General features: G+C 46.2%; 1 protein-coding gene across 3 annotated transcripts in view; it reads left to right on the forward strand.

Annotated features, from left to right (window-relative positions):
- The window catches only part of SDK2 (sidekick cell adhesion molecule 2), a 945724-nt gene that overhangs the window by 859084 nt on the left and 69035 nt on the right, over positions 1 to 17605 (forward strand). For 2 of the 3 annotated variants that reach the window (XM_069199808.1, XM_069199809.1), the window contains 3 exons: positions 5916 to 6041; positions 8819 to 8983; positions 11701 to 11841. In XM_069199808.1, coding sequence (XP_069055909.1) covers positions 5916 to 6041; positions 8819 to 8983; positions 11701 to 11841 — 432 coding nt within the window. Of the gene's footprint in view, positions 1 to 5915; positions 6042 to 8770; positions 8984 to 11700; positions 11842 to 17605 lie in introns of all 3 variants that reach the window. The other variant, XM_069199807.1, reaches the window with a different exon arrangement.

Raw genomic sequence — 17605 nt, forward strand, 5'->3', positions numbered from 1 at the left:
GACATGCAAAGCTCCTGCAATACCACTATAGTTACACAGTACTTATACACAATAAAAGACAATACTCAGTGTTACCAAAAATAAAGGTATTCTATTTTAGTGACACAAGGCCAAAAATATCTTAGAGGCAATACTCCTTCTGGAGGTAAGTGATACACAATATATACACTAGACACCAAAATCAGGTAAGTAAATAGTCATAGGATGGTGCAAACAATGGAAAATACCATTGAATGCAATAGGAAGAAATAGGCCTAGGGGCAACACAAACCATATACTAAGAAAGTGGAATGTGAATCACTAATTCCCCCCTAGGCAAGTGTAGTGTATAGAGGGGCGCTGGGAGTGTAAGAAAACCACAAAGGTAAGTAAAATACCCCACCCTAGAGCCCAGGAAAGTAGGAGTAAAGTACTGCAAGTTTCCTGAGGACACACTACAAGTCGAGATTAGAGTTATTGCAAGAACCAAGCAACTGGTGGATTCCTGGGCCTGAAGACCTGTGAAGACAGGAGACCAAGTCCAGAAGTCGCAGAAGATTCCAGAAAGGACAGGAGCCCCTGCCAATCTAGAAGATGGTGCAAAAGAGGACTCTCCGGTTGGAAGAAGTCTGCAGAAGAGCACCAAAGAAGATGGCTGCAGGTTCCTGCATGATGCAAAGGATGTCCCATGTGGAGATGTTGGATGCAGGCGAGTTGCAGCGGTGGATTCATCCAACAAGCCTTGGTTCAAGCAAAGTTGCGGTTTGCGTCAAAATGGCGCTGCCTCGACCCAGGAGAGACCTGGGGGCCTCAACTCAGGCTGAGGGGGCTCCAAACACTGGAGGGAACCCACAGATGACCACGCAGCACCACAGAGGTCCCAGGACACGGGGCCAAAGAAGGTGCAAATTGCGTGCGTTGGAGCACTACAAAAGAAGGTCCCACGCCGCTGGAGAATAACTCAGTGAGTTGAGCGTCACAGGATAGAGTGCCGGGGACCTAGGCCAGGCTGTGCACGAAGGATTCTTGCAAATAGTGCACAGAGGCCTCAGGAGGTGAAGATGACGCAGTGCACAGGGGAAGGCAAGCTCTTACCCCCTCCAAATTTGGACAGCTGGACCTTAGGACAGTCTGTGTCGAAGGGGTCCACCACCTGTGTTCCAAGGAGCATGCTAGTCGCCAGGAGAGGAGTCCCAGAGAACGTTTGTTGTCTTAGAAGGTGCCTGCTGGAGCAGGGAAGTGACTCAGTCACTCCACTGGAGATTTCTTCGGTCCTTCTGGTGCAGGGTGAAGACAGGGAGTCCCCAGAGCGTGCACACCGTGGAAAATGTTGCAGTTGCGGGCTGGAGCTTAAGTTGCAGAGTCACAGTAGCCTTTCTGGATACTTTGTTGCAGTTACAGCGTTTCCTCAAGCAGTCTGTGGTTGATCCGAGGTCAGAGGATGAAGCAGGAGTGCAGAGGATTCCTGGTGGAAACCTGCAAGCCAAATCTGAAGAGGAACCCACAAAAGAGACCCTAAATGGCCCTGAGGGGGGGATTGGCTACCTAACCAGGTATGCACCTATCAGGTGGGGTCTCTGACATCACCTGCTGGCACTGGCCACTTAGAGGCCTCCAGAGTGTCCACACACCTTGGAAAACAAGATTGCTAACGCCTGGGACACACTGGAGGAGCTCTGGGCACCACCTTTGGGTTGGTGATGCACAAGGGAGTGGTCACTCCCCTTTCCTTTCTCCAGTTTCACACCAGAGCAGGGACTGAGGGTCCCTGAACCAGTGTAGACTGGCTTATGCAAGGAGGGCACCATCTGTGCCCTTAAAAGCATTTCCAGAGGCTCTCGGAGGCTACCCCGCCCAAGCCTGTAACACCTATTTCCAAAGGGAGAGGGTGTAACACTCTCCTCCCAAAGGAAATGCTTTGTTCTGCCTTCCTGGGACTGAGCTGCTTAGACCCGAGGAGGGCAGAACCCTGTCTGTGAGGTGGCAGCAGGATGCATGGGATTGCCCCCCCATAACATATTTGTAATGGGGGGACAATTACATGATCTTGGACACATTACATGGCCATATTCGGATTTACCATTGTGAAGCTACATATAGGTATTGGCCTATATGTACTGCACATGTGTATTGGCATCCCTGCACTCCCGAAATCTGGGGATTTGGCTCTGGACAGCATGGGGGCACCTTTGCTAGTGCAAGGGTGCCCTCACACTTAGTAACTTTGCACCTAGTCTTCAGTAAATGAAGGTTAGACATATAGGTGACTTATAAGTTACTTAAGTGCAGCGAAAAAGGCTGTGAAATAGTGGGTTTCACTATTTTACACAGGCTGCAGTGGCAGTCCTGTGAAAGGGTTTGTCTGAGCTCCTTATGGGTGGCAAAAGAAATGCTGCAGCCCATAAGGATCTCCTGGAACCCCAAAGCCCTGGGTACCTAGGTACCATATAGTAGGGGCTTATAAGGGGGGGTTCAGTGTGCCAATTGGAATTGGTAAATGAAGTCACTAAACTATAGTGACTAATTTGGAAGCAGAGAGAGCATGAGCACTGAAGTTCTAGTTAGCAGAACTTCAGTGACACAGTTAAGCACTACTGACAACACACACATTGGGGCACAAACTATGAGCACGGGGTCCTGGCTAGCAGGATCCCAGTGAGACAGGCAAAATACACTGACAAATAGGGTTTTATCTAAGAGTACTGGGGTCCTGGCTAGCAGGATCCCAGGGACACAGTAAAAACACACTGACACAGACTCACAAACAGGCCAAAAAGTGGGGATAACCATGCTAGAAAGAGGCTACTTTCTCACACTTGCATTCAGGGATCTACTTTCCGCTTTAAGTACTCCATGGGAGTGCAGGTATTCTCTTGATCTCTCACCCATGTGCTGCTTCCACCTTCACATTACCTCCCCTCCTCCCCCACACCTCTCTGTTCTCCATGCTGCTTCCCCTTGCCCTTCCCCATGCTTGGCCATTGCTTCTCCTGGCACTCCCCATACTATTCATTATTTTAACCTATTCCCCATACTTCACCCTCGCTCCTCTGTTCCTACAGCCCCTTCCCATCTTCCTTATTTCTCATTTTCTGCCCAGCAGCCATCCATCTTAAAACGGATTTTTACCTAATTCAGGATCGCCGCCTTTGAGTGTACATAGAACGTGTTTGCCTGGCAGGCATCAAGAAATGGTTTTGTATGGTTTCAACAAACCCATTCAAAGATGGCCACCGCAGATACGTGCACATCCACTGCAGCCATCTTTGAATATGTTTGTTCAAATATTACAGATGCATTCAAAGATGGCTGCTGTGGATTTGAATGCATCCACATGGCCCTTTTTTAATGAGTCTGTTCAGGATATTAGAAATTAATTCAAAGATGGCCGCCTCAGATGTGCGTGCATCCATGGTGTCTGTGTTACATAAAGAGCATTGGCAAAGTCAATAGATTTCACTGCTGAAACCTACTGGCTTTGCCAAAACCTGTTATATCACAGATAGTGTTCTCAAAAAAGCGGTTATTTCAACAGGGCACTCGGAATGTAAAAGAATTCCCAACATTATGGAATTGTTTTTGAGCTTCTGTGTCTTGAATCTTACAGTACCTCGTAGTGACAAATTATGTTATAATTATGAATGACCTTAAAGAGTGGGCTCTTAATGAAAATAAATTATCCAGCGCATTTTTAATGTAATCCTAAAACAGAAGTCAATTTTTAGATCATAACTCACGTGTGTTGATTAAATGAGATACACTTTTATCACATGAAATGTGCACGTGAATGCATGTTTCCTGCAGAATGCAGCAGTGTGTCTTTTATTCAAATTATTTTACCCTAGGACGCAAAAAGGGAAGTGTTAGTTAAATGTAATTCCTGTGCTTCCATGCAACATAAAATTATTCATTTTTAGTGATTGACATTAAGAACAGAAATGACTAAATGTGTGTACTTTTCTTTCTTCGGAAATCTATGCATTTTTAGCACTAGGATTCCTCTGTAATCAATGTTTGTTAAATTGTCAAAATAGTTAGACAATAATGCCATAACTTGTTCCATAATTTTCACCGCAAAATTGCTGTAAGTTTTGCTTTTCTGTGCCTCACAGTTTTCTTTCTGATGCATACTTTAGTCAACAGTGCCACATAATGTGGTCTTCCATTGATACATGTGTCAGTGGCCTTCCGAATACCTAACTCTGTTTCACAACGCTTCTGAACTTTCAAAGACACCACTGTCTCGAAAGCTACTGATTTTCTTGAAGGGAGTTGTGTCCTTTTTATTGTTTAACCCCGTGCTAGGCCCAAAAATTGACCTCATCAAGTTATTAATGAAGATGTTGCACGACTTCCAAATTCTCGTGCTTCCTCGGTCGTTGCCTCGGAGAGCGCAGTGTTCCCACGGGGTAGGTCAGGCAGCTTGTTCCAGGCCGCCCATTAGGACAGGGCAGCCTGTGAGGCTCTCCATCTAACAACTAGACAACCATCCCTGAAATCATATTAAAGGATTTAGAGTCCAAAACCGATGTCTGAGAATTATGGTGCTTTGGGGGAGTGAAGCAGGAAATCAAGAGTAAATAGTGAGGGGGGGGGGGCATCTTTCTTCCCAGGCATGAAACTTCCGCCCTGAAAGGGCCTGTCTAGTATTATATTAAAGATTCTCAGCTGAATTCGTTCCCTGGCAGGAGGCAGATGTCCAGCACAAAGAGAGGAGCGCTTGTTACCACTCGGAACACTGTGTCTGTGTCTCTGTTTGTTTTCAGAGCTTGCTTTGTTGTTTGAGAGCCACTTTAAAGTCAAGCGTCCTTTTAAAATGCCATGGCAACACAAAGAAGATGGTTCTGTCCTGGGAATTATTTGGTGCCCTGGATGCCAGCTGCATCCCACGCACATAGAGTAAGGCGAACCCGGGGGAGACTTCCCCTCGCCACTCCGGACTAAGATCAGTGGGGCAGCAGGAGTGTCTCACCCTCCGCATCCTTCCTGTAGGGACACTGGAGAATAATCTGGTGCTTCTTTGGTTCCTTACCCAGTCCTGCACACTTGATCGTGGCTGGGCAGAGTACCATCTGCTCTTGTGGTACAGCTGCCTTGTTGTGGACCTGCGGTGGGTGTGTGCACAGCTCCTTGCCATCGATTAGGAATGACACAGTCTTGCCACTTAAAGGGGTGGTGTTTTTATTACCCTTATGGTTGCCCCACAAAACTGAAAACCTAAGCTGGTTCTTGTCAGCCACCTTCAAACTTTGACTTTCAAGTTGTGCCCAGATTTAGGCATCGGATTCATCATTAGCATGTAGAGATATCATACTGACTTTACACCCCTTTCTTGCAGTCATTTGATTCTTGTATCCTCATAGTATTGTAAAGACCCTTAGAACACGATTGATGTATGAGGTCTCACCAGTGTAGCATATCCACCACTCACACACTCACTACTGGAATTCTACAACACCAGCATCTGTCTATATGGCAATCTGGCGATTTCCCAATGGTTTATTGTCTTTGGAAGGCAAGTGAAGCTGAAGAACTAGTAATCGCAAGCCAGCCATCATGATGTGTGCCTTCTCTGCCCTGATCACCAAACTCTTCTGCCTTACAGGAGGCTGCCTCACAACCAATTAAATGCAGAGGCAAAACGACAGCAGCACCATGGTCATCCAGTGCTAGGATATGATGGCCATGAAAATGGGCTTTCAAACCAGTAACTTAAGTGTCATACCCCACATGTTTTTCAGACACATCAGAATGCTAGGAAGATGCGCGATTTCTTTATAGTCCATCCATTCTGTCAATCAGACCAGGAGTTTCAGTGTTTTCTCTTGTCAGAAATTGTGCATTTTAGATTCCACTGTTGTCTCTAATTTTGACATCTCGTTGTCTATCCTTTCATACTATTTTACACAAGTTTGTCTTTTATCTTCTAATATTAGGTGCCCCGGGTTCTCCAGGTGTGCCCTTTGTGTCCAAATATGGGGCAGCTATTGCCATTCAGTGGTCAAGTGGAGATCCTGGGAAGGGACCGATTACTCGATATGTCATTGAGGCACGGCCTTCAGGTACGAAAAAAACTGCAATCCAAATGTAAACAAGAAACATATTACAAAGTACTCTATGGGACACCTCCAAGATTAGCTCTGCCCTTTTCCATGATAAACTGTGATATTTCTCCAAGGTTCAGCCATGTCTTCTTCATGTTGCACTGAAGTATCACCAAGATACTCAGATATTCCTAAAGACACATGCTGAATTTGTCCCAAAATTCCACACTCCTATATTTTGCAGGGTAAACTAGAATGTTCTCCAGTACACACTGAGTGTTCTCCAACACACTCATACCTTTTCTTCACAACTCACTGATATGCCATCAGGACTCTTAGATATTTTCCAGGCCACACTGATATATCACTAAAGCAGTCAGGTCTTCCACTTGAAAGAAACTAAGAGGCAAGTTCACATAACACGTCTGCCTCTAGGAGTGAGTGAGTGCATGAGTATGTCAGTGAGCAATAACTTTTATGTAACACTCTTAATGAACCTTTCCATCTATAGGTTCTGTTCCAATGGTCAGTCAGATCCTCTTCAGTGCATGTGAAAAGTTGGTATAATACATGATCAGATATTTCCCAATACACGCTCACCTATTCTCCAATAAATCTAGAGTTTTCATTCCGAGATATTTATCAATGTATCGGACACAGGGCAAACAGTATTAATAGTAAAGTGATGACCACGTTAACAATGATGAGCTTTTGCCCTGAATTCTGAACTTTGTATTTTAGTTTAGGCATGTTTAAATAGGAGTATGTAGAACACAAAGAATATTTTAAAAATATTATTTATATGGGAACAAAATATTTCTAGCATAGATACTGCAAGCAGTGCAAGGGTGTACATAGGATTATTGGCAGCATAAAGGCTAGATACATCAAATGCGAATGATGATTGGAACCATACAATGCCTGTGCTTTATGTTTAATATACATTACACAACTTGTGACCTGTGGTGACTGTTTCAGGCATGGAAATAACATGATTTGCCTTGAATCACATCTTGTTCTGTCATGTGCTAAATCAGGAATTGGAACCTAGGTCTCTAAGTTCCTCAGTCAAAAACTTGCCCACTGGGTCACATTTTCTACAGAAGCAGTTAATTGTAAACTGTAGCTTTGGTAATTGCTTCTGATTTTCTTTCAGTATTCTATGGTTCTGTAATTACAATCCAACTAGCTTCATCAAAGCAAAGAAGTAGCATCATCTATTCTTCTGCACTGTTTCACCCGGATACTATCTTGGGCTCCTGGCTGCATCATATGGAACTGGTGGTTGTCTAGTTGTTAAATGCATGAATCTTATTTTCCAACTTATATTTTACCAGGCTATGTACTACAAGACCTCCCACTGGAGCTAACATAATTCTTCCTCTTCTGCACAATGTAACACTACCATCTTCATCGACATTAAGAATTCTATTCTACACGTTATAAGTGGCAACATAAATATTCCATTCTGCACCTCCCTCTTCCAAACCTATGCTTCCTATCTTGCCCATCATAAGAAGCCCTATCCCATCCAACTCATGTTAACAAAATCAGATCTAGCTGACCTTATGTAAGGCTTTGCATAAGCTCCCAGTTCTCATCTCCATCATCGCCACCTCCAATGAGTATGTTGGCTTACCCTTTTATGTCTTCAAATCCATCTCCGGGGAAATGCTCTCAATTAGGACATCTTCCCTGAAGGTCTCAGGAAAGCCTCATCCTCTCTTTCCTAGAGAAACATACAATAGATCTTGATGACCCTGCCGTCTACTGGCCCATCACTCACCTGCCCTATATGGGCACGATCTTTAAAAAAGCATGTAATTCTAAGATACCTATCTCCTTCACAACTAGCAATCTGGCTTCAGATCACGCTGAATCACAGAAACCGCTACCCTACTCATTGTAAATTGCCATAGATGAAGATAACCCCCTGCTTCATTGTAGTGCTCGACAGCCTTAGCTGCCTTTGACACCTCATGCAAACCCTGAAGTCTGTTATAGGATTCACCTAGTCCTTCACTGGATTTCCTCCTGATTGCCAGTTCTTTCATATGGAGACCACCAAGTCCCAGAAAATCCCTATTTCCTGCCGGGTCCCCTGGGGTTCCATCTAGTCCCTAACTTCTTCACCCTCTACATGGAGTCCCTTGGAGATCTTCTTATTGTTAACAGCATCAGAATTCACCACTATTTCGACAATACACAACTCTACATGTTCTCCTATAATTGTGTGTACCCTACCCAATGTAAGTTTTCCTATCTTAGCTACTGTAAATCTTCTCATTTTTCCCAGTGAAAGACTTGATTTTAGGCAACCCAATGCTTCCAACCCTGCACAACGTAAGATTTCTCATTCTACTCCATGTAAGTCTTCCCATCCTACCCAATGTACTATTTCATATCCTACACAATGTTAGATAGCTATTTCAGCCAATGTTAGTGGTTCCGAAACACCACTCCCAGACTTTCTGTTCGATTGATCGTAAATCATCTTGGTCTTCTCCCAACAAGACTCCTAAATCTAGTTCCAGACATTGTCATGAATGTTGGGCATTTTCCAGGAATGATGTTTAGAAAACAAGGTACTGTGAAGGAAAATGTTTATGGGAATGGGAGCACATTGGTCCGCACACTCTTCAGTAGGGAGAAGATTATGCATAAGTATTTTATAAACTCATGTTTCACCAAATGAACAGCACACCATTTCACCTCACCAGTAAAACATGAATTTTTTATTTCTGTAGTGAATTATGTCCTAAGAACTCAAAGGAAAGATGCATTTCCTCTTTCAGATGAGGGATTATGGGATATACTCATCAAAGATATTCCAAAAGAAGTCACATCATACACCTTCAGCATGGACATCTTGAAGCAAGGTGTGAGTTACGACTTCCGGGTCATTGCTGTGAACGACTATGGATATGGAACCCCCAGCTCCCCATCACAGTCAGTATCAGGTATGAAAACAGGAAGGGGGAATTAGCCAGGGCGTGCTTCTGAGGAGCTGCACATTAGTATTAGAGGTTCTCTGGTCTATTGAGATAATAGCTGTGACCAGATTGCTTATGCTAATAGCCAATTTTATTAGCTGGGGGAAGAAGCAGGCACATACAAGGTTGGGACAACCAGAGGTCCTTTACATTTGAGGCAGCCATGTTATTTGTAAGCCTTGCTTGGGTAGATACCATTTCTTCTCTTAGTCTCACTCAAATGGTTTGCCAAGTTCTTGTCGAACAATGGATCCGAGGGTGCAATAACACACTACCATGCACGCATACAACTTCTTGAACTTCAGATGCTACATTCTCCTCATTGAGATTAAGTTATCCTCAGATCTGGATATTTCCTATTTGCAGTGGTTGGGAGCAGGCGAGGGTCAGATCATCAGCACAGTAGTCTCTTGATATAGAGTACTTCTAATTTTGCCGCACCGAAATGAGACTGTCATTCACCAGGACATGAGGGACTCTCACAGCAGTGGCGTAACAAAGAGCTCCAGGGGGCCTCCTCAGCACAGTAGATTGTGCACAGGCGGCAGGCCCCTGACTGGGTCCAGGGGGACCCCGCCAGGTACTTCGCAGGTGAGCCTGCTCAAGTTTTGTTACGCCACGGCCTAACAGATGTGAATGTTTATTAGCGGGTCTGTTTTTCATATTGTATGTTGAGAGACACTATGATTATGTCGCTCATTTTAAATCATTTTTTGTAACCACCACTTTAGTCTAAAACTGCCACTCCAACTTCAAAAACCATAAAACACCCTCCTGGTGGGTTACATTTTAGGAGTTCTACAGGCAGCCAATACGTAGTTCCATGGGTTGAGTGACAGTTGCAGGTCTCGTTAGGAAAACTTCAAGTCAGTGGTCAGGATTTCATATTTCCGAACGTGAACACGAGGTTGAACAATTAGTTGAGAACAACTAGTAATAAGTGGTTTTCACCAACAATCAAGAAAGAGAACAAGGCCCTGGTAGTCCTCGCTGAGTGAGAAAGACTGACATGAACCTGGCTCTATGCAAGCCCATGAGGTCTCTGGGAAACATCCCGATTTTCCTCCGCTCGTCTGCCTGCGCCAAGTGTGAAATATTCCCTAACATAATTTTCAAGTATTTATGTATTTATTTTTGTAAAACTTTGTTGACATTCTCACCCAGCCTAGGCACGCGCCCCCAAGGTCGGCTGCCCATGTCAACACTCGCTTGTTTGCAGGGCTTCGGGGGCAGGCAGGTGCTTGTGTGTGTCTGTTTGCCCTCCAGCCAGGGTATGAAACATCTATTCAGGCAGGGCGCTGGGAAAAAAGAATATCCGTTAAACTTGCCCAGAGGTAAATGCAAATGTATCAGCCACCGTGAATAGCTCAGCAGTGCCTGCTGCACATCTGAAGACCGCAGGTTAGGATGGAGGAAGGGCCGGCTCAGCTTTCATACCCGAGAGGTCGATAAAATGAGAACCCTTCAAATAGACAATAACATGGTTTTGTGATGTCGTCTAAATAGAAATTCCCCGTAACATTTCGAATGTATAGGATTAATATTAATAATAATCACAGCTTCACGTGAAGCCCGGTGGGGGCTGAGGTTGAAGTTGAGGTGGGTACTGGGCATAGTTTGTTAAGGTGAACCTTTTTATGTGCATAGGGAGGATTTTCACCTTTACTTCACATAGGAGTCAGAAAAAGTGACTTTGTTTAGGTCATGTGTTTTTTTCTCTCTAACAGAAGGTACAAACTGAAATAATAGGATGGTTCTGCAAGGCCAAGTTAGAAGAGTTAGCACTGCATGTTCTGGGCTCCTAGCACTGCAGACCTCGACTGTAGGTGAACACTACATTGGTCAGAGCAGTGTCCTATTGGACACCTTACTGCGAACAGATAACTACTGTTTACATACAGTGTTATTAGTCAAGACATAAAAGATGCACATAGTCTTTAAAAAACTCACATTGGGTCTGTCTGTATCTGTCTCTCTTGACAGCAACAAATTCCTTTGTTAAGGACGAGATGCCTCACCCAGCTTGGGTGGCGGGCTTCATCTTAAGGTTCATCCTCACACCACTCACTGATGTTTGTGGTGTGCCCCAGATGTGGAAGGAGCACTTCGGAGAATGGTTTGATCCTACGTGACCTCTGGGTGCTGGTGAGCAGTACAGGGTGCACGAGTGAAAAAAATAATAATTATATATATATATATATATATATATATATATATATATATATATATATATATATATATATATATATATATATATATATATATAAATAAACTACCTCTTGGTGGAATACCTAGATGCTTTATTATGTGTCCCCAATGGAGAGAGTAAACTTAAGATGGGTGAATAACTTCAACCGATTGGGATAAAGGAGCCTACATGCTTCTAACGATCTAAAAGACCCCACAGGGAGGTGCCAGGCATTCTTCGGGACAACTGGGCAGCAACAGAACTGAGAATGTAAGAGTGAGTAAAGCTGGAAGCTGGAGGGAGCCCATATTGCATCACAATAATATTCAATATTTCTATGTAACGTGTATGTTCTATGTATCTAACAAGACCTCCATGAAGCTGCCCGTATATCCAGTTAAAAATACTAGTGGATTGTGTCTTTCTCCATCCCCTGCCTCCTGCACGCTACTTAATCGGTCCCCATAATTACACTTGTGCCTTTCTTCCTTCTCAGCCCAGAAAGCAAACCCCTTCTACGAGGAGTGGTGGTTCCTGGTGGTGATCGCGCTGGTCGGACTCATCTTCATCCTCTTGTTGGTGTTCATCCTCATCATCAGGGGCCAGAGCAAGAAGTACGCCAAGAAGGCAGACTCAGGTATGATCCTGGGCAAGAGGACTGCTTTCCATGCCTCTGCCGGGGCCATTTCAGAAAAAAGGCATGATTTAGAGTTTCTTGGAAAAACGTGATAGATATCCCATGTGCCATATTGTAAGTCTGTTGTATCCTATGCCACTTATAATACCTCGTACGGGATATCCGTCACACTTGTGATGGAGTAATATGTCTGCTAAACTATAAATCAGGCCCATAGTCCAAGACACCGAGTCTTTTACTCCTGATAAAAATGTTTAATATGCTCACTCCCATCGACGTGGCATTAGGCACGCTGTAAAAGAAAGGGTGTTTCTGTCTGCATGCATGTATAAATATAATTTGCATTTACAGTAATGGTGCCTACATGGTAATGTTATACTGCATTTTTAGTAGGAGATACGAAAATTGTATTTTGACTCTTAAATTCGAGTTGACCAAATTATGAATAGCGTTTTGGAAATCATATGAGCCTGTACATGTGGTATCTGATGAATACTAGTAAATGATTTAAGGCGCATTTTTGAATTTTTTTCCCCAATTTAGATTACATTGGTAAATAGCTTTTTCTGTTACCGTTTTCAGTTTCATAGTGCTGTGAGAAGTGATATTGCCATCACAATCCACAGGAGCATGATAAACAGTTATACATTTTTTAAAGAAAAAAAATCAAAGCATTAAAGAAATTACTTTTTCCATTAATGCACGTGCCTCATAAACTACTGTTCTTAAAAGCTCAAGCCTCTAAACTGTTTTGCACAGCATTTGTTTTAAGAAGACGTGCAGTAAATGCTAAGAAATCTGTTACAGAGTAGAACCAGAGACTGGTTAACTACTTTTAGAATTGTTGATGGTAAGTGAATCATAGTTATGTAAATCAAACAGTGCCTGCTCTGCAGACAGTAGCTCAGAAACAGCGAATGTCGACATTTTATCAGTTTTCTTAGTATCCTACTGCTTTCAAAATAAACACCAAGTTGGACAACTTAAAAAGTGTTTAAAAGCTAGTTTTTAGGGTTGATCGCAAGCGCTCTAGACAGTTGTAATCTCTCTGTGGGCTTTTAACCACACCCACCGCACACCCATCAGTTTTGTTGGCTCGTGGGCTTGCCTTTTAAAATTCACTTGATTTCATTAGTGAAAGGCATGCCTACGACATGCCTTTTCTGGTGTTTAGCCCTCCTCGAGCGCAACGAACAACTACTGAAAACATACGAGGCTCCATGTTTTCCGCATGGCTTCTGGACTACTTTTTCTTTTCATTTCCTATGCAGCACGATCTCGCTGGGCAGTAGTTGAGCACTTTGCATGACATCGCCCCTATTACATGGATAATTGCATAACCGCCAATAGGTTTGACTGCGAGCGAACTTCTGTTTCCTTTTCTGTCTCTCCTTCGTGCTTCACACTCATGCCATGGCACTTTAAATCGGCTCGCTTATGTGAAACTAATTTACTTTTCGTTTTCAATTTATGTGGCAAGAAAAGTCCGGATAGTACTTTACAACGCTAATAGCTCTAAGTCGAGCAAAGACGAGACCCATTGCATTGTAAATGCTTGTTAACAAATGCTAAAAGCCCCATTATATCACATAGGGGTATGTGCGCGTATGCAGAAGGAGCAAGACAGCAGTGTTTCCATACACAAAGGGCCAACGCATATATGGAGGGACACCTGTACTCCTACATTAATACATGTTCAACCAACAATGCAAACAGATAACATGCACACACCCTCCCATTCATACAGACGCTGACTTACAGGAGCAACACATATGGGCACACATACAGGATCACACAACTCATTTACGGGTACAAATTCACACCTATGTAGTTGCCAAGTAGCCCCATGTCACATGTGGCACTTTCTGCTAGTCCTATGATGCATGCTTGGATTGTTAACAATGCTAAGCTTAAAACTGAAGATCACACAGTGTAAAGATCTTTGGATAAAATGCAAAAATTGGCTGTGTCACATGTCTCGTGACATGTGCCATTGATATCAATCAATCAATCAATCAAAATGCATTTATAGAGTGCGCTACTCACCCGCAAGGGTCTCAAGGCGCTAGGGAGGGAGGGGAGGGTTACAGCTGCTCAAAAAGCCATGTCTTGAGGCGCTTCCTGAAGGCGAGGTGGTCCTGGGTAGTTCTTAGGTGGACGGGGAGGGAGTTCCATGTTTTGGCTGCCAGGTAGGAGAAGGATTTACCTCCAGCGGTGGTTCTGCGGATACGTGGGACGGTGGCGAGGGCGAGGCTGGCTGAGCGAAACTGACAGGTGGGCGTGTAGAACGAGAGGTGTCCGTTGAGGTATTCGGGGCCCATGTTGTGGAGGGCTTTGTGTGCGTGGGTGAGGAGCCTGAAGGTGATCCTTTTGTTGATGGGGAGCCAGTGCAGGTGTTTCAGGTGGGCGGATATGTGGCTGTGGCGCGGTATGTCGAGGATGAGGCGTGCGGAGGCGTTCTGTATGCGTTGAAGACGTTTCTGTAGCTTTCCGGTGGTTCCTGCGTGTAGGGTGTTTCCGTAGTTCAGGCGGCTTGTGACGAGGGCGTGGGTAACTGTTTTTCTGGTTTCGGCGGGGATCCATCGGAAGATTTTTCAGAGCATGCGAAGGGTGAGGAAGCAAGAAGACGAGACGGCGTTGACTTGCTTGGTCATACTGAGGAGGGGGTCCAGGATGAATCCGAGGTTGCGTGCGTGGTCTGTTGGGGTTGGTGCGGTGCCCAGAGCCGTGGGCCACCAGGAGTCGTCCCAGGCGGACGGGGAGTGTCCGAGGATGAGGACCTCCGTCTTGTCTGAGTTCAGCTTCAGGCGGCTGAGCTTCATCCATTCCGCGACGTCTTTCATTCCTTCCTGTAGGTTAGTTTTGGTGGTGGTTGGGTCTTTGGTGAGGGAGAGTATCAGCTGGGTGTCATCGGCGTAGGAGATGATGTTGATGTTGTGTTTGCGAGCGATGTTGGCGAGGGGGCTCATGTAGATATTGAAGAGGGTAGGGCTGAGCGAAGAGCCTTGCGGTACGCCGCAGATGATCTCCGTGGGTTCTGAGCGGAAGGGCGGGAGGTAGACTCTTTGGGTTCGGTCCGAGAGGAACGAGATGATCCAGTCCAGGGCCTGTCCTAGGATTCCAGTGGAGCGGAGGCGGTTATTAGGGTGCAATGGCATACGGTGTCTAAGGCAGCCGAGAGGTCCAGGAGGATGAGGGCGGTTGTTTCTCCGTTGTCCATCAGAGTTCTGATGTCGTCGGTGACTGCGATGAGGGCGGTTTCCGTGCTGTGGTTGGCACGAAAACCAGATTGGGAAGGGTCGAGCAGGTTGTTAGCTTCAAGAAAGTTGGTCAGTTGCTTGTTGACGGACTTCTCGATGACCTTGGCCGGGGAGGGGAGAAGAGAGATGGGGTGGAAGTTCTTCAGGTCGTTGGGGTCAGCTGTGGATTTTTTCAGGAGAGCGCTGACTTACGCGTGTTTCCAGCTCTCGGGGAAGGTGGCAGATGCGAACGAGCTGTTGATGATGCTCTGGAGATAGGGGGCGATGATGGAGTCGGCTTTGTTGAAGATGTGATGGGGGCACGGGTCCGAGGGGGAACCGGAGTGGATGGTGTTCATGGTGATTCTGGTCTCTTCGGAGCTGATGGGGGTCCAGGCGTTGAGGGTCGTGGCGGGGGCTGTTGGTTCAGTGGTGGACGGTGGGGTCTGGGGTCCGAAGCTGTTGTGTAGGTCAGCGATCTTTCGATGGAAGAAAGTAGCAAGGGAGTTGCAGAGTTCTTGTGAGGGCGTGATGGTGTTGGAGCTGGCGCTGGGGTTGGAGAGCTCTTTGACGATGTTGAAGAGTTCTTTGCTGTTGTGGGTGTTGTTGTCAAGTCTCTCTTTGAAAGATGCCCTTTTGGTGGAGCGGATCAGCTGGTGGTGTTCACGGGTGGAGATCTTGAGGGCTGAAATGTTTTCTGCGTTGTGTTCTCTGCGGCAGGTTTTTTCGAGGGTACGGCAGGATTTCTTGGATTCTTTGAGGGCGTCCGTGAACCACAGGGGTTTCCTGATGTTGGTCCCTCTTGGGTGGCTTTTTAGTGGGGCGAGGTTGTCGGCACAGTTGGTGATCCATTGTGTGAGGCTGAGGGCTGCATTGTTGGCGTCGGTGGTGATGGCTGGTTGGTTTTGGTTCAGAGTTGAGAGGAGCTGCTCTGTGGAGATTTTGCTCCAGGGTCTGCGGGGGATTTGTTGTGTGCGATGGTGGTGGGTCTCCCATTTGAAGGTGAAGTGGACGCATCTGTGGTCGGTCCAGTGTAGTTCAGAGGAGTGGCTGAAGGATATGTGGTTGCTGGCGGAAAAGATGGGGTCGAGCGTGTGGCCAGCGGTCTGGGTGGGGGTGTTCACTAGTTGCTTGAGTCCGAGGTTGTCGAGCAGGGTGGCGGTGTTGTTGTCGTTGTTTTTCTCCAGGTGGAAGTTCAGGACCCCGAGGAGGGTGTAGTCTGGTGAGGCTAGGGCGTGCGGGCTGATGAAGTCAGTGATGGATTCGCTGAATAGGGCACGTGGGCCCGGGGGCCTGTAGACGAGAGTTCCTCTGAGGGTGGTTCTGGGGTCGGTGTGTATCTGGAAGTGTATGTTTTCGGCGGCGAGGGGGGTGTCTTTGGTGGTGGTCGTGATGTTGATGGAGTTCTTGTAGATGATGGTGATTCCTCCCCCTATTTGGTTGGCGCGGTCCTTCCGAGCGATCTTGTAGCCGTCGGGGATGGCTAAGGCGATGTCGGGAGCCGAGGAGGCGTTCATCCAGGTTTCTGTGATGAAGGCGACGTCTGGTGCTGTTTAGTCCAGGAGGTCCCATAGTTCGATGGCGTGCTTGTGAACGGAGCGTGTGTTGAGAAGGATGCCCTTGAGGTGGTTGTTGGTGCGAGTGCCGGTAGGAGGTCTGCAGGTACGGTGGAATGTCTACTTGCAGTCTTGACAGGTGAAGGGTCCGTGAGTGCGTTTAGGGCTGGCTTGGTGGCAGGTGGCTGTACGTCCGGGGTTGAGGGAGGTGGCGTTGTATCTTAGACGGGTGTTTTGAGTGCGGTGGGGGCCAGGGGTTCTGGCGCTGGGCGCGGTCCAGGCGCAGACGGGCTTGCCGTGGCCGCACAGCGGCCACCATAAGAGGGAAGGGGGGGAGGAGGGGTCAGCTGGGAGGCGGGAGGGAGGACAACGAATGGGAGCAGGGGGGGGCGGGGCCGCACGGGGGCAGCGGCGGGAAGGCGGGAGAGCGGGAAGGCGGGAGAGCGCAACAGGAGAGAAGAGGAAAATCAGAGGCAGAGCACAACAGGATAGAAAAAGGCAACAGGAGAGATAAAGGCAACAGGAGAGATAAAGGCAACAGGAGAGATAAAGGCAACAGGAGAGATAAAGGCAACAGGAGAGAAAAAGGCAACAGGAGAGAAAAAAGGCAACAGGAGAGAAAAAAGGCAACAGGAGAGAAAAAAGGCAACAGGAGAGAAAAAAGGCAACAGGAGAGAAAAAGGCAACAGGAGAGAAAAAAGGCAACAGGAGAGAAGAAGGCAAATCAGATGCAAAGCGCAAAGGTAGAGTCTAAGACCTGCACACAAGTGGCAGGGGCCTGGGCAGGTGGAGCTGCAGCGGCGGGGAAGCGAGGGTCATATCCTATGTTATGATGTGCTATAGGTTATTTATAAAATACATTACCACAATTGCATACTTCTTGGTGCTGTTGAAGATAAGACACACACACCAAAATATGAGACTTGGGGCCAGATGTAGGTAAGTATGGTTTTGCGAGTTGCAATTTGC

Source organism: Pleurodeles waltl, chromosome 7 (genome assembly GCF_031143425.1).
Source record: "Pleurodeles waltl isolate 20211129_DDA chromosome 7, aPleWal1.hap1.20221129, whole genome shotgun sequence".
NCBI classification, from domain to species: domain Eukaryota; kingdom Metazoa; phylum Chordata; class Amphibia; order Caudata; family Salamandridae; genus Pleurodeles; species Pleurodeles waltl.